This window comes from Schistocerca americana, chromosome 1, assembly GCF_021461395.2.
Source record: "Schistocerca americana isolate TAMUIC-IGC-003095 chromosome 1, iqSchAmer2.1, whole genome shotgun sequence".
Classification (NCBI taxonomy): Eukaryota; Metazoa; Arthropoda; class Insecta; order Orthoptera; family Acrididae; genus Schistocerca; species Schistocerca americana.
This window is the reverse complement of record NC_060119.1, coordinates 77,994,992-78,021,852: the sequence shown is the minus strand read 5'-3', so window position 1 is coordinate 78,021,852 and position 26,861 is coordinate 77,994,992. Positions and strand designations below refer to the sequence as shown.

The 26,861-nt window shown below is 44.3% G+C and overlaps 1 protein-coding gene across 2 annotated transcripts in view; it reads right to left on the bottom strand.

Annotated features, from left to right (window-relative positions):
* LOC124620392 (probable cytochrome P450 6a13) overlaps positions 1 to 26,861 on the bottom strand; it is a 112,606-nt gene that overhangs the window by 21,102 nt on the left and 64,643 nt on the right. For both annotated transcript variants that reach the window (XM_047147065.1, XM_047147066.1), the window contains exons 4-5: positions 16,413 to 16,638; positions 6,761 to 6,982 (exon numbers count right to left, since the gene is read on the bottom strand). In XM_047147065.1, the coding sequence (XP_047003021.1) occupies positions 6,761 to 6,982; positions 16,413 to 16,638 (448 nt within the window). The remainder of the gene's footprint in view (positions 1 to 6,760; positions 6,983 to 16,412; positions 16,639 to 26,861) is intronic.

Genomic DNA, 26,861 nt, shown 5'->3' with positions numbered 1-26,861 from the left:
GTAAGAGATGTGTTAACTGTGTTATTTTGAGAAAATAAATGATAAAGAGGAGACTCCAGGTCGATTGCGAGCCGTCAGTCTGCGCTCTAATTTCACGTGCAGTGCTGTTGTTCAGTGTGAAATTTTATAATGTTGTTCTTTATATGTGGAACTTGGCAATGTGTTCTCACCATTTGTGATATGTCGGTTTCACTATGTCCATATTATACTTACAGGTGTGTTTTCTTCTGGTAAAAGTTTGTTGAATTGCGTATAAATAAGACTACAAAATTTTTGTCTAGGTGTTTCAGGGATTTACCGCTGATTCCTCTGTGAGTGGTGTTCAACCACATGTTTCCGCCGTTAGCTGCTGCGAATTTTAATGATTTTTGTTGATTTCTTTGCAGTCAGAGTCCTCTCTCCTGTAACTATCATTTTGCTGTGCTGTAGACTAACAGACTCTTAATGAGCTACCGGTGCGAATTATTTACACTAAGAATTAGATCGAAAGAAAATGAGTGAGGCTTCCTACATTTGACGTAAGTATTTTACCCGTTCTGCTGTGATTCCTGCAACTGAAGTGAAACCGTATTTTCCCACCACTGGTGCGCAGGCAGTTATCTGCTTGGTGCTAATGGTGTGATCACTGTAAACATTTGCTGGACGAAGAGTTCGTCGTAAACAAATTTCGAGTCTAGTGAAAATAATTCATCAAAATAATTTGCTGTAGTTTTGACAGCGTTCAATTAGCTGCCCCCCCCCCCCCCCCCCCCCCAAAGCCCGCATGGCAGTGTCAGGCATGTGTTATTTTGAAACCCCTTTTCTGTGCGTTGCTAATTGATGAATGACTTAACAACAACTGACAATTTAAATTCATTCAGTTACATGTCGCCCAACGGCTTGTGGGTTTTCAGCAGCTGTGACCAGAGAAATAGTTTGTTGATGTTTGCTTCGTTAACCTCAGACAGGTGGCCAGACATAATAACTTTGCTTACGTTGCTCATGATATCACGTAGTTCTGGGAGGACGCCCAGTGTTGCACTAATTGTATGCGAGTGGTTGTGAGGTTCCATTTCCATTAGGATGAAGAATTTGGTAACCAGATCCAAACCTGATCTGTCAGTTGAATGTAAATTCCTTCTTTTTTCCCATTTCGATAATAAATATGTATTTTTAAAAAAATAACTCCTCTTTGATTGCCAGTATCCCTAACCAGTACTGACACATAGAGAGAATACTTGCCCCCAAACTAACTGTCGTTTTAACAAGACAGTCAAAGCGACTAGCAAAGCAAATATTAAATTCACCTTAATAACAGAAAGAGCAACCAGTACGATCGAATGTATGTGCTGTACCGTTGGTAGATTGCCATTCTTGTGTTATCTGTTGCGAACGCAACAACGCGTTCGTGAATAACACTTCCTCTGACCACATGTCTTGTGTTCCTTGTGTGTTACAGGTTGTGTCATTGACACAGCATACCATAATCAGCAGAAGGGTCACGTATTTGTGTCGGGAACAAACCGAGGTGGTGTTTGTGTAGTGTCAAGCAGATGGAAACGGCCGTGAGGCAGCACGGCTGTACCGAAACAAGCACACTCACCAACACCGACCACATCGCACATTTCAAGCTGTAATAATCATCTTGGGGTTGAAGCTCTTTTCTTCTGTGTTTGCTTTAAGAATACTATGTTTTTGGATAGGGTGCGCCTTTATCAAAACACAGTTTTGTTTTTTAACCCAAACATGTTTCACTACAGTTGCAGCATTTTCAATGGGCTTTAATTTTCCATCTGTTAAAATAAAAAGTGTTCTTTGTTGTTTGTATACATGTGGATATTAGTTTTTAAATCGTAATTACAGATACTTGAAAAGACACATAGATTACGAATTCATATCTTTTTACCACATGGTGTGGTTTTTCTGACGTGTTGTGTTTCTACAGTGACCATTTTGTTGCACAGTTTGTCATCTGCAACCACTTATACCTTAAAGTAGACAAATTGTTTAAGCCAAAATTACGATTTGAAAAACTGTTATTTCTATGCTTGGTCTTGTCTAATAATTCCTCGAGGGCATAGAACAGAGTGCCATTGCAAAGGGCTGTGTATTCATTTATCACTTTTTTGCCTTCCACTGTGGGTTTTTGTATCTGATAATTTTCTTCAATTATTAGCTTTGCGGGGGGGCTGTTGCTGCATTTCAGAATTTTCTAATCCGTATTGATGTTTGTTGGGTTATGTTTATTGTCCATGAGATGTTCAGCAAATGTGGGACGACAGGTGTTGCTTTTTAATGCTCTTCTGAGTACTGTGTATCTGGTATTAAGGTTTCTGCTTGTCTACCCTATATAAACTGCTTTGCAGTCCTGGTATGTTAGTTGGTAAATACCAGAACAGGAAACACCCACCATTAGAAACAGGTGGTTCACTCCCACCTACAACAACAAAGCAGTTAACAAAATAGGCAAAATACTCAGAAAACAGGGGGTAAAAATAGCCTACAGGACAGACAACTCAACACAGAGAAAACTAAGGACACCCAACACAAGCACAGACAAACACAAAAAGCCATAGTGGAGGGCAACCAAGTGATAAGTGAATATCCAGCTCTCTGCAGTGGTACTCTGATCTCTGCCCTCAAGGAATTATTAGACAAAACCAACCAGTAGAGCTCTCCCCCCCAACACCATGTCAGCCCCTCCCACACGCAAACACACACACACACACAAAATAAAGTAAAATAAAACCAAATAAAATAAATCCTTAAACCTACTGTCACCCTCACTCTCTACCTCTCTCCCTCTCTCTCTGTTCCTTTTGACACACACACATTCACAAACACACACACACACACACACACACACACACACACACACACACAAGAAAAAAATCACAGACGCCTCTGAAAGATTCAGAACAACTGCCAGGAACTCTTTCAACTGTTCCAGTGTCAGCCATCTTGCTTTTACGCCTTTAATTGTTCCACTGCCCGTCATGTTTGTTTTTACAGCTGGTAATGCAATGAAACAGTTACAGTGATAGTGACAGTGGCAACTCAATACATAGTGAAGATGATTAAATGGAAAATGTAATTGAAACATTATGTAAATAGTCACTCGCAAATAGAATTAAATAATTTCACGTATAGAAATAGCAAGTTTTCAAATGGTAATTTTGGCTTCAACAATTTGTCTACTTTGAAGTATAAATGGTTGCAGATGACAAATTGTGCAACAAAACGGTCACTGTAGAAAAACAACACATCAGAAAAACCACACCATGTGGTAAAAAGGTATGAACTCGTAAATTATGTGTCTTTTCAAATATCTGTAATTACGATTTGAAAACTGATATCTAAATGTATACAAACAACAAAGAACACTCTTTATCTTTATCAGATGGAAAACAAAAGATCACTGAAGACGCTGCAACTCCAGTGAAACATGTTTGAGTTAAAGAACAAAATTGTGTTTTGCTAAAGGCAGACCCTATCCAAAAACATACGTATTTCAAGCTCTTTTTTCGCACTTCTGTGCTCGTGGCTCCTCAGACAGACGAAGCTGCATGAAGGCGGCGGACTACAAGATATCGAGACGAACCCAAGTACAAGCCCCAGGCAAGTGGGCCACTGACATGGTGTAAGACAAAGTTGCACGACAACTGCTACTATCCCTATCACCTGCAGAGAGTGCAAGGGTTATCAGCAGCGAGTCTCCCTCCACAGAAAGGATTTTGTCGATAGCTTTTCCACCAGACCATCATAATTATGTGATTTCTATCATCAGTCCTCTTTACCGACAAAGCCACCTTTACCGTTCCTGCAGTTTGTCGGTTTTGTTAATTCAAATGGCTCTGAGCACTATGGGACTTAACATCTGAGGTCATCAGTCCCCTAGAACTTAGAATTACTTAAACCTAACTAACCTAAGGACATCACACACATCCGTGCCCTGGGCAAGATTCGAACCTGCGTACGTAGAGGTGGCGCGGTTCCAGACTGAAGCGCCCAGAGCCGCTTGGGTTTTATTAATGATCACTCTGTTTAACGCAGGGTGGAGTGGATCACCGTGGTTGTTCAATATGCAAGTCTGTGAATCGATGGAACAATTGAAAGGGAATTTAGGAAAAGTATTAAAAGTACACCACGGAGGACACACTCGAATACTAAGGTTTGCAGGCGACACAGCACTCCCAGTAGATTCTAAGATAGACTTCGAAGACTCTTTGAATGCGACGGAATGCATACTTAACATGGTACGTAACTGAAAGATAAGCAGCGCAAATACGAATGTGATGTAGGGCGATGGTACGATAATAACGGATTGCTTACGCGTTGGGGACGATACATTTGCGGAAATTGGGAAGAATTCTCTCATTTAGTGAGCAAAGCTACGATGACTGAAGCAAAGAAGAAAACAGAAACAGATTATTTTCTTCAATAAGGTTTTTCTGGTATCTGATGCCTATGATGTAAAGCATCAAATATGAAGGCTCAAATCACATGAGATCGGAGAAAATAAGGACTCTCGGCCTGAAACTGATGAACAGTGGTCTACAATGATAATCTCGAAGATCTGTAGCAAGGCAACCAAAGCAAACCAAGCAAATAACGATTCCCCAAGAAGTCCAGACCGGTCTCACTTATGTACCTTTTGTTTAAAATTATTCAGAGAATGGTTTTCAATCGAAATTTTGACTCTGTCGGCTGGTAGATTATTAAATGACAGACAGGTTTCATATAATTTCAGTCAAATAATGGTTACATCATTTAACCCAGCACATCGAGGAAGGGTGTGAAAGAAAGCAGGTAAGAGGATTTGCTTCTATCGATCTTAGAGCTGCTTATGATACCATAAATAACAAGAAACCAGGAAGCTGTTTACAACTAAGAACTGATACAGTTTAATCAGTCTCTGCTGCAGAACAGACGATTTATTGTCAAACTGAGGGGCAAAAAGAGCCGATGGAGAACGCAGGAGAATGGCGTTCCATAAGGAAATGTGCTGGATCTGATATTTGCAAAACATATGTAGGAGCTATCAGCCATTCAACACTGGAACCCAGTTCTTCATCTACGCAGACGCCACAGCTATCGGTCATAACGAACCGACAGTTAAAATAGTAGAGTCCAAGCCAACGCGTGCTCTCAAAGGACTTGGTATCCACTATGACGACAACCGCACCAAACCCAACCCGTATTGAACTCATATGCGGCTTCGATCTACGCGTCAAGGAGGCAAGAAGAGAGCTGATGCAGTTTAAGTCACTGCATTCACCTCCGATAGCTGGGGCTGAAAGTATACCGTGCCCTAACTTATAAGCGACACCCGATAGAAGGTATGCACCAGAAACCGGTATCCTACTCAAACTGATAAACACGACGCGGGAGGAGCAGCCCAGCCTCTGCTGCCCACCCGCGCTCGGTCTGTGTTTCTCTACTGTAGAGTACGCCGAGGAACTCAGCTTACGCTAACCACGTGGGCGTGTCTCTCCACGGGACAGGTTACGTAGTCACAGCATGCCTGAGCCGTACTCCAGTCAACATGATATTTTTGCTAAGGGGAACAACGACTCCAGTTGTAACAAGACATGTAACATGAGAGACTGAAAAGAAGAGACAAGAAACGAATGCGAGTAATCGATTGTTTGGAACTGTTGCTTATCCACAACGATGGAAATCGAGAAAACGTTTCCTCTTTCAACTTCCGCAATAGCCCGTCAATATGAGATGTGGAGAGCAAAGTCCCCTGGTGGATTGTGGACAGCAAAAGAGAAATTGCCATGAGGCTGCGGTCTCCGATACGGGACTTGGGTGGCTGTCAACAGTTTGAGAACAGGAGTGACGAGCGGAAAGGTTAATCTGAAGGTGTGGGTCGCCAGTGGCGATAAATTTTGTGTATGTGGTTCAAGACACGACTCCGAACTTTTGTTGGTTTACGGTAATCTGAGCAAGCCCTCTGACATAGTAGATTTGTTTACAGCAAATGCCCTTGCTGCGGAACCTTGGATTCGCGAAGTATGAAATTCTCTGGCGTAACATTAGACTGTAGTCTTGGTATTATGTTGTGTTTGGTCCTTTTTGGACTTGGATTTAAGTAAATAAAGGTAACATCATATAGAAGAGGAAGTCGTACTATCAGTTGCCAGGAGAAGAACAAAATTGGAGCATTTCAAATGTGACACTAAAAGATGTAATCAAATAAGAAGCAATGGAGTTTTCCGGGATCGGTGAGGAAATAAATGTATGGGAGACTGTTACCATAGCGTGGGACACATTAGTGGGCTTTATATTCCGGCACAAGGTTAACCCTGTCGCTGTGAAGACAGGAATATACAAAACAGCCTAAAGAAAACGTTTCTTGTGGCACCTAGACAGAAATGAAAGATAAAAATAGCTCAAAGTAGTAAAACATGGAGGACAGGTTCAAACTTGTGATGAGCCTGACTGATAAATGATCTCGTATACGTTTATGGCACAGAGCTATGGGTCATGAACTTAACTGCCGTCTATCAGTTCCGCTGCAAATGTTGTGTTCCCAAGTATGAAGGAAAAGCTCTCGTGTTTCCAGTCGGTCCGCCGAGTTTAGAAACCGCAACATTTCGACAACAGCCATCTTCACCATTTCCTGCGGAAGGGCGGGATGAGAACACTATCAACCATCTAGAAGTTCGCGAGCTTTTAATCACTGTTCTCACTTGTCTCGTGTTTACAGGTGTAAACTGTAAGCTTTTCATATTTCCATGAGTCTATTTAATGTCGGTGGTTGAATTCCCCTTACCTGCGACCACCATGTCGAGGTAGGACATCTCGTGCACGGCTTCGTACGTCACCTGCCCTCCATGTTTGCTGAGCACGCTGTCGACTTCATCCCTGAGGCGGTCCTGGATATGCGGGTTGACTGCCAGTTCGTGGATGCAGAAGCTCATTGTGGTCGACGATGTCTCGAAGCCCGCTACGAAGAAGACGAGGCACTGTGCAGCGAGTAGCTCGTCTGTGAGCGCTGCAACACGATACACCAACGTTAGTCTGTACTCTCAGTTGTTTACCTTCATAAAATAGATAACACTCCATGGAACTGGCTAAGTCTTTCTGAATACTCCTCATAGAATACTGTGATTACCAAGACAGCTAACCTTAAATGTAACAGGTCAGCAATATAGCAGGTGAGCAACTGGAAGCAGTAAATTCAATAAATTATCTGGGAGTAGCCATTAGGAGTTATTTATAATGGGATGACCATATAAAATTAATCGTCGGTAAAGCAGATGCCAGGCTGAGATTCATTGGAAGAATCCTAAGGAAATACAGTCCGAAAACAAAGGAAGTAGGTTACAGTACACTTGCCGGCCGCGGTGGTATAGCGGTTCTAGGCGCTCAGTCAGGAACCGCGCGACTGCTACGGTCGCAGGTTCGAATCTTGCCTCGGGCATGGATGTGTGTGATGTCCATAGGTTAGTTAGGTTTAAGTAGTTCTAAGTTCTAGGGAACTTATGACCACAGATGTTGAGTCCCATAGTGCTCAGAGCCATTTGAACCATTTTTGTTACAGTGCACTTGTTCGCCCACTGCTTGAATACTGCTGACCGGTGTGGGATCCGTACCAGATAGGGTTCATAGAAGAGATAGAAAAGATCCAACGGAGAGCAGCGCGCTTCGATACAGGACCATTTAGTAATCGCGAAAGCGTTACGGATATAGTAGATAACTCAAGTGGAATACTCTGAAAAAGAGACGCTCAGTAACTCGCTACGGGCTTTTTGTTGAAGTTTCGAGAACATACCTTCACTGAAGAGTCACGCAGTAAGTTGGTCCCTCCTACGTATGTCTCGCGAAGAGACCATGAGGATAAAATCAGAGAGATTAGAGCCCACACAGAGGCATACCGACAATCTTTCTTTCCACGAACAATACGAGACTGGAACAGAGGGGAGAACCGACAGAGGTACTCAAGGTACCCTCCGCCATACACCGTCAGGTGGCTTGCGGAGTATGGATGTAGATGTAGATCATTTTAATGTATCGTAAAATGGGCGGTCAGTGAGTGATGCAACATTTCTTTTTATAATTCAGGTTGGTTTTATTCAGGATTTCAACACACTATACTATTCCCCACTCTGCAAAACCCTGTTTTTCAGCTTAATCTGCGTGCACAAGATGCTCCTACGCCGCCTTACTGGGAAGGCTTCTATGCCTGCACGGTATACCACTCTGCTGGTCGACGTCGGAGCCAAGGTTTTGCTGCATCAATGACCTCTTCATAATTCACGTACTGATTTACACGGAGTGGATCCTTCATTGAGCCAAACAGATGGAAGTCGAGGGCACGAGATTAAGGTCGTAGGGTGGAAAACCGTCCAATGGTTTCGTGAACTCCTCTCGGGTGCGCAGAATTGCGTTAAGCTTCGCGTTGTCATAGAAAAGGAGAAGTTTGTTTGCAAGTTTATGGCGACGAACACGCTAAACTCGTTTCTTCAGTTTACTGAGGATTTACTAAACACAGCCTTCCGAAATGCCTTCACAAAATAAGACGAAGTGAATATTCCAGAATTCGAATGGAGAACAGCTGCCGACATGAGTAACGTAGAAGTAAATATCCCCAGAGTAGTGAGGCAACTCTAATCACTTAATAAAATCAAGTGTCCTGGTCGAGACTGTATACCAATTAGGCTCCTTTCGGAGTATGCTGATACATTAGCTCCATACATAACAATCGTATACAACCGTTCGCTCGACGAAAGATCCGTATCCAAAGACTGGAAAGTTGAACTGGTTACACCAATATTCAAGAAAGGTAGTAGGAGTAATCCACTAAATCACAGGCCCATATCGTTAACGTCGATATGCAGCAGGATTTTAGAAAATATATTGTGTTCGAACATTATGAATTACCTCGAAGGAAGCGGTCTATTGACACACAGTCAACATGGGTTTAGAAAACATCGTTCCTGTGAAACACAACTAGCTCTTTATTCACATGAAGTGCTGAGTGCTATTGACAAGGCATTTCAAACCGATTCTGTATTCCTGGATTTCCGGAAGGCTTTTGACACTGCATCACACAAGCGGCTAGTAGTAAAATTGCGTGCTTATAGAAATCGTCTCAGTTATGTGACTGGATTTGCGATTTCCTGTCAGAGAGGTCACAGTTCGTAGTAATTGGCGGAAATTCATCGAGTAAAACAGAAGTGATTTCAGGCGTTCCCCAAGAGTGTTATAGTCAAATTGCTGTTCCTTATCTATATAGACGACAATCTGAGCAGCCTTCTTCGGTTGTTTGCAGATGACGCTGTCGTTTATCGACTAATAAAGTCATCAGAAGATGAAAACAAACTGCAAAACGATTAAGAAAAGATTTCTGAATGGTGCAAAAAGTTGCAGTTGACCCTCAATAACGAAAAGTGTGAGGTCATCCACATGTGTGCCAAAAGGAACTCGTTAGACTTCGGTTAAACGAAAAATCAGTCTAATCTAAAAGCCGCGAATTCAACTAAATACCTAGGTATTACAATTACGAACAACTTAAATTGGAAAGAACACATAGAAAATGTTGTGGGGAAGGCTAACCAAAGGCTGCGTTTTATTGGCAGAACACTTAGAAAATGTAACAGACCTACTAAGGAGACTGCCTACACTACGCTTGTCCGTTCTCTTTTAGAATACTGCTGCTCGGTGTGGGATCCTTACCAGGTAGGACTGACGGAGTACATCGAAAAAGCCGTGCGGTTAAAGGCACTGCAGTCTGGAACCGCAAGACCGCTACGGTCGCAGGTTCGAATCCTGCCTCGGGCATGGATGTTTGTGATGTCCTTAGGTTAGTTAGGTTTAACTAGTTCTAAGTTCTAGGGGACTAATGACCTCAGCAGTTGAGTCCCATAGTGCTCAGAGCCATTTTGAACATCGAAAAAGTTCAAAGAAAGGCAGCACGTTTTGCATTATCGCGAAATATGGGAGAGAGTGTCACAGAAATGATACAGAATTTGGGCTGGAAATCGTTAAAAGAAAGGCGTTTTTCGTTGCGACGGAATCTTCTCACGAAATTACAATCATCACTTTCATCTCGGAATGGGCAAATATTTTGTTGACACCGACCTACATAGGGCGGAACGATCATCACGATAAAATAAGGGAAATCAGAGCTTGTACGGAAAGATATAGGAGTTCATTCGTTTCGCGTGCTGTACGAGATTGGAATAATAGAGAATTGTGAAGGTGGTTCGATGAACCCTCTGCCAGGCACTTAAATGTGATGTGCAGAATATCCACGTAGATGTAGATAACACAATATCCTTCCCAGGTGACGGTGGACATAAAACAGAATGACCCCTTCAGAGTCCGAGAAGACCGTCGCTGTGACTTTCCCAGCGGAGAGTGTGGCTTTGAACATTTTCTCCGACGGAGAAGTAGTGTCGCGCCACTCAGTGGATTGCAGTTTTGGCGATCAGAATCGTAGCACAGAAGGTCCGTCGTCTCACTTTATGGTCTTCCGTTAGGCGTGAGGAATCCAACTGGCACACACCTTCGACTACACCAAATGGTGGACGAGTGTGTCGGCACTACCAACACAGTCGTCTAGCTATACAGCGACATGTTTGATTCTGATCCGTATATCACCTCAAATGAGAGGGTCCGCGCGTTCCGTCATTGCAGAAGCTACAGCTGTGTGCGGCCAGCCGACACGCGATGGAAGGGACAGGTTTGGGCGACCTTGTTGCAGTAATGACAGGCACCGCGTCCAACGACTAACCGCGCTTTTGATCAATTGCAGGTCTCCGCGGACATTCTGCTGGCGCTAAGAATATCTTTGATGGTCATGTTTTCGGCTGAAAGAAACACAATGACAGCTCTCAGGCTTGGAACGCAACTCCCTTACAGATGGCATTTTGAAGGCTACATATAGTGCCACCACACATCGGAACTTAATGAAACTATACTACTGGCCATTAAAAGTGCTACACCACGAGGATGACGTGCTACAGACGCGAAATTTAACCGACAGGAAGAAGATGCTGTGATATACAAATGATTAGTTTTTCAAAGCATTCACACAACGTTGGCGCCGCTGGCGATCCCTACAACGTTGCTGACATGAGGAAAATTTCCAAACGATTTCTCATACACAAACAGCGGTTGACCGGCGTTGCCTGGTGAAACGTTGTTGTGATGCCTCGTGGAAGGAGGAGAAATGCGTACTATCACGTTTCCGACTTTGATAAAGGTCGGATTGTAGCCTATCGCGATTGCGGTTTGTCGTATCGCGACATTGCTGCTCGCGTTGATCGAGATCCAATGACTGTTAGCAGAATATGGAATCGGTGGGTTCAGGAGGGTAATACGGACCGCCGTGCTGGATCCCAACGGCCTCGTATCACTAGCAGTCGAGATAACAGGGCTCTTATCCGCATGGCTGTAACGGACCGTGCAGCCACGTCTCGATCCCTGAGTCAACGGATGGGGACGTTTGCAAGACAACAACCATCTTCACGAACAGTTCGACGACGTTTGCAGCAGCATGGACTATCAACTCGGAGACCATGGTTGCGGTTACCCTTGACGCTGCATCACAGACAGGAGCACCTGCGATGGTGTACTCAACGACGAACCTCGGCGTACGAATGGCAAAACGTCATTTTTTCGGATGAATCCAGGTTCTGTTTACAGCATCATGATGGTCGCATCCGTGTTTGGCAACATCGCGGTGAACCCACATTGGAAGAGTGTATTCGTCATCGCCATACTGGCTTGTCATCCGGCGTGATGGTATGGGGTGCCATTGTTTACACGTCTCGGTCACCTCTTTTTCGCATCGACGGCACTTTGAACAGTGGACGTTACATTTCAGATGTGTTACGATTCGTGGCTCATCTCGTGGTCGTGCGGTAGCGTTCTCGCTTCCCACGCCCGGGTTCCCGGGTTCGATTCCCGGCGGGGTCAGGGATTTTCTCTGCCTCGTGATGGCTGGGTGTTGTGTGCTGTTCTTAGGTTAGTTAGGTTTAAGTAGTTCTAAGTTCTAGGGGACTGATGACCATAGATGTTAAGTCCTATAGTGTTCAGAGCCATTTGAACCATTTTTGATTCGTGGCTCTACCCTTCATTCGATCCCTGCGAAACCCTACATTTCAGCAGCGTAATGCACGACCGCATGTTGCAGGTCCTGTACGGGCCTTTCTGGATACAGAAAATGTTCTACTGGTGCCCTGGCCAGCACATTCTCCAGATCTCTCACCAACTGAAGACGTCTGCTCAATGGTGGTCGAGCAACTGGCTCGTCACAATACGCCAGTCAATACTCCTGATGAACTGTGGTATCGTGTTGAAGCTGCGTGGGCAGATGTACCTGTACACGCCATCGAAGCTCAGTTTTACTCAATGCCCAGGCGATTCAGGGCCGTTATTACGGCCAGAGGTGGTTGTTCTGGGAACTGATTTCTCAGGATCTATGCACCTAAATTGCGTGAAAATGAAATCACATGTCAGTTCTAGTATAATGTATCGGTCCAATGAATACCCGTTTATCATCTGCATTTCTTCTTGATGTAGCAATTTTAATGGCCAGTAGTGTACATACACTCAAGCGGAAATATTCCACTCCGCCCACAACGAATTCCCTATTTTTTGATCTGAAAATGGTCAAGAGTGCATTAGAGACTTCTTCTCACCATATATTTTAACCCTTCACACCTACCACATTTAAGAAATTTAATGTTCCTCGATGCCATAGGTGTATGGTGGTGACCTATCCCTTCACGTTTTGAAGTTGTGCCATGAAACTCTTTCCTTCGAGGTTTAAATCAGTAGATCCTCTTTAACTACATGCTTGTCGATCTAATCTCAAGAATGTTCCTGTGGCGTCGTAGTTGAGTTGAGTATACTCTTAATCTTCCGTACTTCTGTGTACTTAAACTGCAGAAAAATACCTTCAGGAAACGCTTCGTAAACCGGATTTGTAGTCGACATCAACAGTTTCCCTTCGTTAAGATAACCGTTCCTTTCTACTCCCAGGCTGTATGGTTATATTTTGTAGCCGTCAGTTGTTTTACGGTCCAAATAGCAAGTCTCATATACTACTTTCAGAGCCTCATTTCCGAATCAAATTCGCCCAGCGTCGCCTGATATATTTTGCTTACACTCCATTACCTACAATGTACTTTTACTGACATGTGTCTTATGGCTTTTCTTCTGGATAACTACTCATTCCTGTCACCTGAACTCCATTGTCCTTGAGAGTCTCTGCAGGAATTGTAATGTTATAAGCAATACTTAAAATATTTGTCTCTTCCTCGGTATCTCTCATCCGCTCTCCCAAATTTCTCCTTCGTTATCTTTGCTGTTGGTTTGATGTACTGATTCAATAACAATGGTATAAGCGACTGGTCTGTCGCACTGCCTTTCTTGCCTTTCGAATGTTATCACTACAATCTGTTTTCTAAATCTATGTCTGCATCTACATCTATACTACCCAAGCCACTTTATGGTGTGTTTAAGAAAGTACTTCGTGTATCAGTATCATTCCGCTATTTTCCAGTCTGAACTGTTCGCGGAAAGAGCGACTAATAGTAGGCCTCCATATAAGCTAAAGTCTCTCCAATCTAACGTCCACGATCTTTCTTTGAAATATCCATACGAGGACCGTCAGTTTTGGACGTTTTACAGCAAACCACATCGTGATTCAGAGCGTCTTTCTTGAAGTATCTCCCAGTGGAGTTGGCTGAGCATTCCGTGACGCTTTCGCGTATACTAAACGAACCTGTAACGAAACGTGCTGCTATTCCTTGGGTCTCCTCTATTTTCTGTTTCAGCCCTTTCTGGTACGGACCCAGAATGACGAGCAATATTTAAATACTGGTAGAACGAAGGTTTTATAAGCTACCGCTTTTATGAGTGGGACACATTTTCTCTCTATTCTCCCAATGAATCTCAGTATGGCATCTGTCTTACCTGCAATTAGTTTTATGTCATACGCATACTCACAGATATTTTATGGATGTGACTACGTGTAGTAGTGCTGTTGATATAATAACGATTTATCGATATATCGAGACCCCATGTGAAAATATCGCTTTTGTACAAGCGATATTGAACACTGATATATCGATATCAAAATGGCAACGTCGAGTACCGATATTTTTATTTTATATTATATTTTTTTCACAATTTCTGGTAAATATCTGAAATTGTTCTTTTGAAACTGTAGTAGAACATAATTTACTTTCAATGTGTGAAGGGGTCTTACTACTTCTTGAGGTTTCACCAAGTGCACTCTGTCTCTCTGATTGTGTGAAGGAAGTATATGTCCACTGGAGGGGGGAGGGGGGGGGGAAGTGAGGATGTTAAAGGAATAGCACACCTGCTATTTCTTCACATAGGAATTCTTCAAAAACAGTTGTTGCTCTAAATGAGAAATTTGTCTGTATGGTAGACAGAGACGTGTGAGAGGAAATTCTGACGTAATCGACACTCGGCGTTACCAACAGAAACTGCAACGTTTAGCTTCGCCAAGCAAGTTTGACTCTGCAGCTGCTAGGTCTCTGGCGTTGGCGGAAATGGAAAAACAGGACAGTCGACACGAAGTGTTCCAGACAAATCAGATATGTCACGATACCGAAAGAAGGACCCATCGGATGCCTTCTATTACGCCACTTAACGCCACTTACTCGTATATGCGATTACAATTGCTATCAAAGTGATTATTGCCAAGAGTGAACGCGTGTAGTTTTCTTTTCATTTATTGCTCTTAGGAAGATAGGTAGGGTGCTAGCTTGTTGATGTAAAGAATATCTAATAATAAATCAGTGCTTAAATACAGAGTTCTAAACCCGGCAGTATATTTACAATTAGCAGCCGATATTTTTATAGGCAAGCACGTGGGTAGCTTTACCGTCGATATATCGATACATCTAGGGACGGTAATGAATTTTTTAAAATATCGATACACCGGAATATCTATATTTTTAAAAATGTGAACAGACCTAGCTTCTATTCAATGTTCTGCAATCTTATATCCATGCAATAATTAATCAGCCTTACTGCCTATTTAAGCACAATATTCTACATATGTTTACTTTGAGAGGCAGCTGCCAGTCCCTCGACATCAATATCTGAACTCAGAAAGCCACCTTATGGTGTGAGGTACATCGTGCATCATTGTTGCTTCTCCGTTTTCTTGTTTCAGTCGTTAATGGTTCGCGGGAAGAACTGTGAGCTTCGATGCCTCTACTTTTACCTTCAAAGCCTTTTCGCGAGATACAGGTAGAAGAAAAGAATTGACTGGTTGACTCTCACAGAAACGCACTCTCTCGGAACTTTGACAGTAAAGCACAGGGTGATCCAAAGCATCTCTCTTACAGCGTCTGTCTCTGGACCTATAACGAAGCAAGCAGCTCTCCGTTGGATCTTCTCTATCTCTTCTATCAGCCTTATCTGGTACGGATCTCACACCGGTGAGCAGCACTCAAGGAGTGGGCGAACAAGTGTACTGTAACTACTTCCTTGATTTTTGGATTGCATTTCCTCAGGATTCTTCCAATGACTCTCACTCTGGCATCTGCTTTACCGACGGTTAATTTTATATGTCATTCCATTTTAAATCACTCCTAATGCCTACTCCCAGATAATTTATGGAAATAACTGCTTCCAGTTGATGACCTGCTATTTTGTAGCTAAATGATAAAGGATCTTTCTTTCTGTGTATTCGCAGCACATTACACTTGTCTACATTGAGATTCAATTGCCATTCCGTGCACCATGCGTCAATTCGTTGCAGATCCTCCTGCATTTCAGTACAATTTTCCATTGTTACAACCTCTCGATAAACCACAGCATCATCCGCAAAAAGCCTCAGTGAACTTCCGATGTTATCCACAAGGTCATTTATATATATTGTGAACAGCAACGGTCCCACGACACTCCCCTGCTGCACACCCGAAATCACTCTTACTCTCCATTGAGAATGACATGCTGCGTTCTGTTATCTAGGAACTCTTCAATCCAACCACACAATTGGTCTGATAGTCCATATGCTCTTACTTTGTTCATCAAACGACTGTGGGGAACTGTATCAAACGCCTTGCGGAAGTCAAGAAACACGGTATCTACCTGGGAACCCGTGTCTATGGCCCTCTGAGTCTTGTGGACGAATAGTGCGATGTGGGTTTCACACGATCGTCTTTTTCGAAACCCATGCTGATTCCTACAGAGTAGATTTCTAGTCTCCAGAAAAGTCATTATACTCGAACATAATACGTGTTACAAAATTCTACAACTGATCGCCGTTAGAGATATAGGTCTATAGTTCTGCACATCTGTTCGACGTCCCTTCATGAAAACGGGGATGACCTGAGCCCATTTCCAATCTGATTAACCATTTTCATAGGAAGAAACGTCATCTTCCTGCAGACCGTGCTGCACGTTCTTAGTGGCATGCGTGTACTTACTGAAGTCGGTGTCCGGTGAGTGAGAAACCTCCTTGCCCTTGTCAGGACTGTCCTGGTCAGGGTCTACCTGCCCCTTCTGCTGCAGCTGCAGCAGCAGGTTGACGAAATCGTTCCTGACCACGCCATTCTTCTTCCTGTAGTCCACGGTCTCACGCACAGCGCCCATGAAGAAGCGCTCGTGTTCGGGACTCAGAAATTTTATGCGCAGCAGGTAACCAATACGCACCTGCAACACAGAGTTGAGTATAATTACGTCAGACATGTAAGGTACGTGCACTTCTTTCCTTTTCGGAGAACGTAAATGAAATCCACAGAGAAGCATCAAGAAACAGTGAGACGTCTATAATTTATTATTTTATCCACGATGGCGTGTGAAAACTGCTGGTGTTTTCAGAAATCAGTGAAGCAGTAATCTGAAATGAGTTATGCTAGTTGCACATGTGTCCAAGACGTCGTACGTAGACTGGCTCATTGTTAATCCTTGATAATGGCAACGAAGGTGGTCTCTGTTAATGTAATAAATAAAGAATATCTCTTTCTCAGGATAAATACATATGTAAATGTATATATATTTGTACAAGAAATGCTCGGGACAACGCTTCAGACTAAATATTATTCTTTAAAATGGCGAACATAAACGACTAATAACATCTAACGGAAACAACAGCGTGTTGAGGTTTATATCTTATGTAGAGTCTGTATTTCCCATAAAATACGTTTACTATTCTCAACTGCGACTACCATTAGTGCCACAGGGAAAGAAATCCACACGAGGAACAGCACGAACAATTAAATCGAGGGGTCTGCAACCATCGATTTCAATCAAGTTCCCCCAACAGAGTGGGGGACCCTCGGGAAAAGAATGAAAGAAGGAAAGCAAGGGAGGTGAAACGTTACGATGCGTCATCCGTTTCGAACCAGTATAAATAGTTGGAACACTAGATAATAACGATATGTTATTTATACACAGTTGGCAGTTATTGAACTCCACGAAATAAAATAGTCGTTAACTTCTGAACAGTTTGCGTTAGGACGTCCAAACTGCACGGTTGGCCGCGGTGCATGATGGGAGTCAGTATGCGCATGCGCACTCGCAGGACATTAATATGAATGTGGTCTGGTTTAGCGACGAAGGCCACTTTCATGTGGTTAGGTTCATCAATAAGCTAAATTGGCGCATTTGGGGAACTGAGAATCCGCATTCAACGGCAAACGAATTGCAAAATGATTTAGATAAGATATCTCTATGGCGCGAGAAGTGGCAATTGACCTTGAATAAAGAAAAGTATGAAGTTATCCACATGGGTACTAAAAGAAATCTGCTAAATTTCGATTACGCGATAAGTCACACATACCTGAAGGCTGTAAATTCAACTGAATACTTAGGGATTACAATTACAAATAACCTAAATTGTAACTATCACACAGATAATGCTGTGCGTAGAGCAAACCAAAGACTGCGATTCGTTGGCAGAACATTTGAAAGGTGCAACAGGTCTACAAACGATACTGCTTACGCCACGCTGGTTCGTCCTATTCTGGAGTATTGCTGTGCGGTGTGGGATCCGCATCGCGTGGGACTGACGGATGACATCGAAAAAGTTTAAACAAGGGCGGCTCGTTTTGTATTATCGCGAAATAGGGGAGATAGTGCCACAGACATGATACGTGAAGTGGAGATGAAGTCATTAAAACAAAGGCGTTTTCCGTTACTACGGGATCTTCTCATGAAATTTCAAACACTGTTTTTCTCCTCCGAATGCCAAAACATTTTGTTGGCACCTACGTAGATACGGAGAAATGATTATCACGATAAAATAGGAGAATCAGAGCTCGCACAGAAAAATTTAAGTGCTCGTATTCCCAGAGCGCCGATAGATAGTGGAACGGTAGAGAGACAGATTCAAGATGGTCCATTGAACCCTCTGTGAGGCACTTTATTGTGAATATCATAGTAATCACGTAGACGTAGACATCTCTGTGTGTTGTACAACGTCCAGTCACGGAATAATGGTAGCGATATTCCTTCATGGCACTGTGACTACCAACCGGTACGTGAAGGTTTTGGAAGATGATTTCATCCACATTATCCAAAGTGATCATGATTTCGACAAGATGCGGTTCATGCTAGACGGAGCTCTTCCCCATCGAAACAGCAGAGTGATGTCACGGGGGAGCACTTTGGGGACAGCATTCTGGCTCTGGGGTACCCAGTGGCAATTGGCATAGGTTCAGATGGATCAGAGCACAATGGGACTTAACATCTGAGGTCATCAGTCCCCTAGAACTTAGAACTACTTAAACCTAAATGACCTAACGACATCACACACAACCATGTCCAAGGCAGGATTCGAACCTGCGACCGTAGCGGTCGCGCGGTTACAGGCAGAAGCGCCTAGAACCGCTCGGCCACACTAACCGGCAATTGGCATAGGCCGCCATATTTTCCGGATCTGAAGATATGCGACTCCTTTTTGTGGGGCTATATTAAAGACAAGGTGTACAGCAATAGCCCCAACACCATTGCTGAGCTGAAAACAGGCATTCAGGAGGTCATCCGCGGCATCGATGTTCAGATACTTCCATGGGTCATGCAGATTTGCGCTATTCGTCTGCGCCACGTCATAGTCAGTGACGGCAGGCGTATCGAACATGTCATAACTTAAATCCGAATATGTGTAATTTCGTTTACATTTTGAATAAACTGTGTACACGTTGTCGTCTGTAACTAACTTACATTTTTTTCGCATATTTCTACAATTTTGACCCTGTACATTGATGTGTTGGCAGAAGAGCCAACACCGTGTTGCTAGAGGAGGCCGAATTGCACGCGTTTAAGCTCACGCAGACTGGCGTGAGGTCTGGAACAGTTAAAGGAGTTGAGTCTAATAAATAAAGTACGAAGCTCTTGGAATACTTAACTTTAATCCATAATTGCAGAACGTCGCTCTTGATGATACATAATTACAATCTCCATATAAACTGGTAATGGCGCCTTCCTAGGTCGTAGCAAATGACGTAGCTGAAGGCTATGCTAACTATCGTCTCGGCAAATGAGAGCGTAGTTGTCAGTGATCCATCTCTGGCAAAGTCTGCTGTACAACTGGGCGAGTGCTAGGACGTCTCTCTAGACCTGCCGTGTGGCGGCGCACGGTCTGCAATCACTGACAGTGGCGACACGCGGGTCCGACGTATACTACCGGACCGCGGCCGATTTAAAGGCTACCACCTAGCAAGTGTGGTGTCTGGCGGTGACACCCCATTCCTCCCCCGCAAATCAGCGTACGGTTGTGTTATAAGGCTTCCGCCCGCCGTGGGGAGGACCCCATGTTGACGTATGCGACGAGGTGGGGAGCCTAACAACAGGCGAGGCTGTGCCTCCCGCACCCTGCCATTCGGCCCGAGGGGAGCTAGGGAACGCCTGAAAACATAGTCCAGGGTGCACGCCAACATGCGGTGTATGCGCCCGTAGAGAGAGAGGAGGGGCCGAAGATTCGACCTCCATCGGGCGGGGCAGCCGACGGCCGAAGACGACATATGGTCCGGAGCGGGCACGAGGTCCATGTCGGAGGACAGCTGGTCACGGGAAGCGATCGGCGGCGAGTGACCCAGGGAGGCGCCTGGCGGTTGCAGCGAAGCGTCCACTGCGGGCGTCGCCGGCGGGAGAAGAGGCGGCGGCGCGTCGCCATGGGGCAAAATGGAAAGTAGCGTCGGTAACACCTGGGGATGAGGCGAGCCAGTAGATGGCTCCCCAGGGCGGTGACCGGACGTCACCGTCGCTGAATGCAGACGGGGAGCGGCAGAACCCGTGTGACGAGAGAGGCACAGCTGATTGAGATGCCGACGCACCTCACCAGAGGCCCCCAAAAGCAGATACATAGCGCGGCCGAGGCAGCGAAGAATGCCCCCTGCGAACCAACGCCGTGAACCTCAATAGTTGCGATAGTATACAACGTCGCCTGGAGCAAAAGCAGGCGTCTGCCGCTGCACAGGAGCCTGATGCGGCGGATGTAACAAAGACATCAAGTCATTCCATGTAGGCTTTCACGGCCGGCGTCTTTATCAGTAAACTCTTCCGGGCTAAGTTGCCGTGGTCGATTTGTAGAACTTCTTCTCCCTGACGTTTCGTTCTCAACTACGGAGAACATCTTCCGAGGTGAGTCGACGACTGGCTGCTAGGAGCTGGGACCACCGCTTCTATAGAGATCGTAGGGGGCGCCACCACACGTCACGTGGCGTCGATGTGCAGCTATCTCTGGCTATCGTCTGTTCTGTCGATTACAGGCAATCGATTGTCGCGTGATTGATGCAACGTCGACCGCCATATCTTATCCAATTTTAATCCTTCTCCTTTACGATTAAAATTGTATTGATGTTTGTGGATTTCAATTGCCTCTCTATACATACGTGTATAATAGTGCGACGTCTTCGCTAGCACGCTTGTTTCACCAAATTTTATGTCGTGATCTCCATCCTTAAAAACATGTTCCGCTACTGCCGATTTGTCGATATGTCCCAAGCGACAGTTTCTTTTGTGCTCCGTCAACCGTGTATTGATGCTTCTTTTTGTAGTTCCTATGTAAACCCTGCCGCAACCACACGGAATTTTATATACCCCTGGGGTGGCTAGGGGGTGACGAGCATCTTTTGTTGATCTTAGGCATTCACTAATTTTCTTAGTAGGTCTAAAAGTGGTCTCTACCTGAAACTTGGCTAGTACTTTTCCAATGCGATCCGTGATATTATGGATGAACGGAAGAAATACTTTTCCAGCTGATGGTTGTTGCTGTCTCCTATTTTTAGGCATTTTTCTATTTGGGTGAAGTGCTCGATTAATCTCGTTTTTCATATAACCATTTTTCGCAAAGGCCATTCGTAAATGATTTAGTTCTTCTTGTAAGTAGCCTGGTTCACAAATATAATTGGCCCTATCCACTAGTGTTTTTATGACCCCCCTCTTTTGCCGAGGGTGGTGGTTTGAGTTCTTATGGAGGTAGCGATCAGCATGTGTACCTTTCCTGTAGACCTTATGGCCTAAGGTCCCATCCGCCCGTTTGATAACTGATACATCCAAGAAGTTAAGTTGTCCATTCTTCTCCTTCTCCATAGTAATTTTAATCTTTGGGTTGATGCTATTTAAGTGTACCAGAAAATCATTCAAGTCTTCTTCCTCATGATTCCATATTACAAAGGGATCATCCACATACCGATACCACTTCGAGGGGCTTTCTTTGGCCGACTGCAGTGCTTGATGTTCAAAATATTCCATGAATAAATTCGCAATTGCGGGACTTAGGGGGCTTCCCATGGCTACCCCATCGATCTGTTCATAAAATTCACCATTGCACTGAAAATATGTTGAGGATAGACAGTGTTGGAACAAGGCTACTATATCAGTAGGGGACATATTGGCTATATGGGAGAGAGCTTCATCAACTGGAACCATCGTGAACAAAGACACTATATCAAAACTGACAAGTATGTCATTAGGACCGACAGTAATTTCCCTCAAATTCTCAATGAAGTGTAGAGAATTTTTAATATGACTTTCAGTTTTGCCTATGTGAGGTTGTAACAAAGAGGCAAGGTGTCTGGCTAGTTCTTGGGTAGGAGCTCCAATTGCGCTGACTATTGGTCTCAAAGGAACATCAGGTTTATGTATCTTTGGTAATCCATATAATCTCGGAGGATAAGCCTCCGTTTTACAAAGATACTTTTTAACTTCTGTAGGAATTGAAGACTGCTTTATCAGACGATTGGTGGCATTCAGCACATTCGTTGTGGGATCCTTTTTCAACTTCTTCTATGTGCTGGGTTCCAGGAGATCACTGGTCTTCTTGTGATAATCCTCAGTATTCATTAAAACAGTAACATTTCCCTTGTCAGCGGCAACTATAATAACATTCTTGTCTGCATTGATCTCCCGCAATGCCTTCCTTTCCCCTTGAGACAGATTGCTGCTGGGTGGCTTAGCTTTGCGTAATATCCTGGAGGTTTCCATTCTAATTTCATCAGCAGAATATGATGGTAACTGACGAATTCCTGCCTCTATATTAGCAATAATGTCCTGCACAGGAATCTTTGATGGAGTTATTGCAAAATTCCCTCCTTTAGACAGAACAGAAAGTTCTTCCTTAGACAGTTCTTTTTCCGATAAATTAATAACCGTTTGGGAATTGTTTGGAATCGGTGTTTCCTGTCGACCCTCTTGTAGACGATCAAACTTCTCCTTCTGCCTATTGGAAGACACTTCTGCACTAATCTCCATAGATCTAAATGTTAAACTGTCCACCTTGTTCCAATGACAAAACTACATAGTATTGCTAATAAGTAAATGAAGATTTAGCAGTTGGCCATCACATACGGTCAGTCCTCGTCGTGTCTGATGAATCGGCACACGTAGTGATGCCAGTTCCATACGAGAATAAATACGGTTAGCTTGCGCCGAATGAAACATTCTTCTCACTTTTAAAAACTCGGGAACTATACCGGTATCACGACAGCGTAGCAGAAAAATGAGTGAGCAAAGTTGTTGACCTTTCTTCTTGCGTAGGTTCTCCAGTCGTCGTACCCTAGTTGACATTTCCTCCCCGTAGAGGCGTCGAATCATTCCATGTAGGCTTTCACGGCCGGCGTCTTTATCAGTAAACTCTTCCGGGCTAAGTTACCGTGGTCGATCTGTAGAACTTCTTCTCCCTGACGTTTCGTTCTCAACTACGGACAACATTTTCCGAGGTGAGTCGACGACTGGCTGCTAGGAGCTGGGGCCGCCGCTTATATAGAAATCGTAGGGGGCGCCACCACACGTCACGTGGCGTCGATATGCAGCTATCTCTGGCTATCGTCTGTTCTGTCGATTACAGGCAATCGATTGTCACGTGATTGATGCAACGTCGACCGCCATATCTTATCCAATTTTAATCCTCACATACGCCAAACTGAGAGTCATATTAAAAACTCTCTACACTCCATTGAGAAATTGAGGGAAATTACTGTCGGTCCTAATGACATACTTGTCAGTTTTGATATAGTGTCTTTGTTCACGATGGTTCCAGTTGATGAAGCTCTCTCCCATATAGCCAATATGTCCCCTACTGATATAGTAGCCTTGTTCCAACACTGTCCATCCTCAACCTATTTTCGGTACAATGGTGAATTTTATGAACAGATCGATGGGGTAGCCATGGGAAGCCCCGTAAGTCCCGCAATTGCGAATTAATTCATGGAATATTTTGAACATCAAGCACTGCAGTCGGCCAATTACAGAACCTCGAAGTGGTATCGGTATGTGGATGATCCCTTTGTAATATGGAATCATGAGGAAGAAGACTTGAATGATTTCCTGGTACACTTAAATAGCATCAACCCAAAGATTAAATTTACTATGGAGAAGGAGAAGAATGGACAACTTAATTTCTTGGATGTATCAGTTATCAAACGGGCGGATGGGACCTTAGGCCATAAGGTCTACAGGAAAGGTACACATACTGATCGCTACCTCCATAAGAACTCAAACTACCACCCTCGGCAAAAGAGGGGGGTCATAAAAACACTAGTGGATAGGGCCAATTATATTTGTGAACCAGGCTACTTACAAGAAGAACTAAATCATTTACGAATGGCCTTTGCGAAAAATGGTTATACGAAAAACGAGATTAATCGAGCACTTCACCCAAATAGAAAAATGCCTAAAAATAAGAGACAGCAACAATCATCAGCTGGAAAAGTATTTCTTCCGTTCATCCATAATATCACGGATCGCATTGGAAAAGTACTAGCCAAGTTTCAGGTAGAGACCATTTTTAGACCTACTAAGAAAATTAGTGAATGCCTAAGATCAACAAAAGATGCTCGTCACCCCCTAGCCACCCCAGGGGTATATAAAATTCCGTGTGGTTGCGGCAGGGTTTACATAGGAACTACAAAAAGAAGCATCAATACACGGTTGACGGAGCACAAAAGAAACTGTCGCTTGGGACATATCGACAAATCGGCAGTAGCGGAACATGTTTTTAAGGATGGAGATCACGACATAAAATTTGGTGAAACAAGCGTGCTAGCGAGGACGTCGCACTATTATACACGTATGTATAGAGAGGCAATTGAAATCCACAAACATCAATACAATTTTAATCGTAAAGGAGAAGGATTAAAATTGGATAAGATATGGCGGTCGACGTTGCATCAATCACGCGACAATCGATTGCCTGCAATCGAGAGAACAGACGATAGCCAGAGATAGCTGCACATTGACGCCACGTGACGTGTGGTGGCGCCCCCTACGATCGCAATAGAAGCGGCGGCCCCAGCACCTAGCAGCCAGTCGTCGACTCACCTCGGAAGATGTTTCCGCAGTTGAGAACGAAACGTCAGGGAGAAGAAGTTCTACAGATCGACCACGGCAACTTAGCCCGGAAGAGTTTACTGATAAAGACATCAAGGTTCGATGAGGACGACCGTGGAGCTACTCAGCCGGCGAGCGACCATCTCGGGGCTGAGAGCGATACGAGGACAAGAAGAGCAATAACGCGTCCTCCCGAGAATGCAACTCTTTCAACTTCAACATCCGTGACTTGAAATTCCGGACCAAACGTTCAGCGGCACCGTTTGACGGAGGCGAAAACGGCGAGGATGTCAGATGTTGAATACCATTGGCCTTGCAGAATGACTGAAATTCTGCGGATATGAATTGTGGGCCATTGTCGGAAACAATAGCCTGTGGAAGACCTTCTATGCAAAAGATAGCATATAACGCTTGGATGGTGGCAGATGACGTCGTGGAAGACATCCGGACAACAAAAGGAAAATTACTGAAGGAATCGACCACAACCAACCATCGAGCATTCCAGAATGGACCAGCAAAATCTATGTGTATGCGTTGCCAAGGGGAAGCGGCTTTCGGCCATGCAAAGAATTTCCGCAGCGGTGCGGATTGTTGTTCGGCACACGCCAAGCAAGAAGAGAACATATCCGTAATCGCAGCATCGATTCCGAACCAAGTACAGTGCTGACGAGCAAGTTATTTCGTTCGCACTATACCCCAATGTCCTTGGTGGAGAAGGCGTAAGACAGAGGACTGTAACGAACGTGGGACCACGACCCTGGACTGATCATTATCAGAACGCAACAGCAAAACACCACGTCGTTCAAAAAGTCTCGACTTGTGAGCAAAAAATCGGTGAACCAACGGATCCTCGATCCGTGACTTTGACAAGGGCCACTGCGTAGCAACAAAACGCAAAACGGTAGCAAGGACAGGGTCAGCAGCTGTGGCTGTAGCTACACGACGAAAATCAATCGGAAATGATTCGACCACAACATCGGTTTCCGCATCATTGAACATGCAAGCAAGTTCGGAAAAATCGAATGCCCTATCCTCAGCAACAGGCAAACGGGACAACGCATCGGCGTTTCCGTGCTTAGCAGTGGACCGATACAAGATATCGTAGCGGTACTGCGAAAGGAAAATTGACCAGCAAATGAATTTCTGCGCTGTACGTGGAGGTACAGGCTTGTGTGGATGGAAAAGCGATGTCAAAGGTTTGCGGTCTGTGATGATGGTAAAGTGACGACCATACAAGAAATCATGAAACTTAGTAACACCAAATACGAGAGCTAAAGATTCTTTCTCGATCTGAGAATAATTTCTTTGCGCAGACGAGAGCAATGTGGACGCAAAGGCAATAGGGCGATCATGCGATCCATCTTTGTGCGCAAGCACAGCACCGATCCCGAAATCCGAGGCATCCACCATCAACAAAAGGGGTTTCTGGGGATCGAATGGCGTCAGGCAAGAATTGGAAAGCAACGCTGATTTCAAATGGCGAAAGGCGCGTTCGCATTCCGTCGTCCAGACGAACGGAACACCTTTACGGCGTAAGCGATGAAGCGGAGCTGAAATGGAAGAGGCGTGGCGCACATATCTGTTATAGTAATTGATTTTTCCCAGCACACTCTGTAGCTGCTTCAAATTCTGCGGCGAAGGCAAGTCTTGTATGGCACGGAGGTGCTCGGGACTGGGATGTATGCCCTGGGCATTGATTACATGTCCCAGGTAGGGTAAGTCACGAGAAAGAACACACATTTGTACTTCCGCAAGTGAAGGCGATTTTGTCGCAAGACCTGAAATAATGTTCTGAGATTGGCGAAATGTTCTTCTTCCGTCTTTCTGGAGATCACAATATCGTCCAGATAGTTTGCTGCAGTAGGGACCGAGGCACAAACAGTTGCAGATATTGCTGAAACAATGCAGGGGCGGGTGCACACCCGAATGGTAGTCGTTTGAAGCGATACTAACCAAGATACGTGTTAACCACCAAAACGCGCTGGGATTCTTCGTCCACCGGTATTTGCAAGTACGCATCTGCTAGGTCCAGCTTCGAAAATTATTTACCCGGGCACAGTTTCTCAAAAAGATCTTCCGGGTGGGGTAAAGGAAAAGTTGCAATC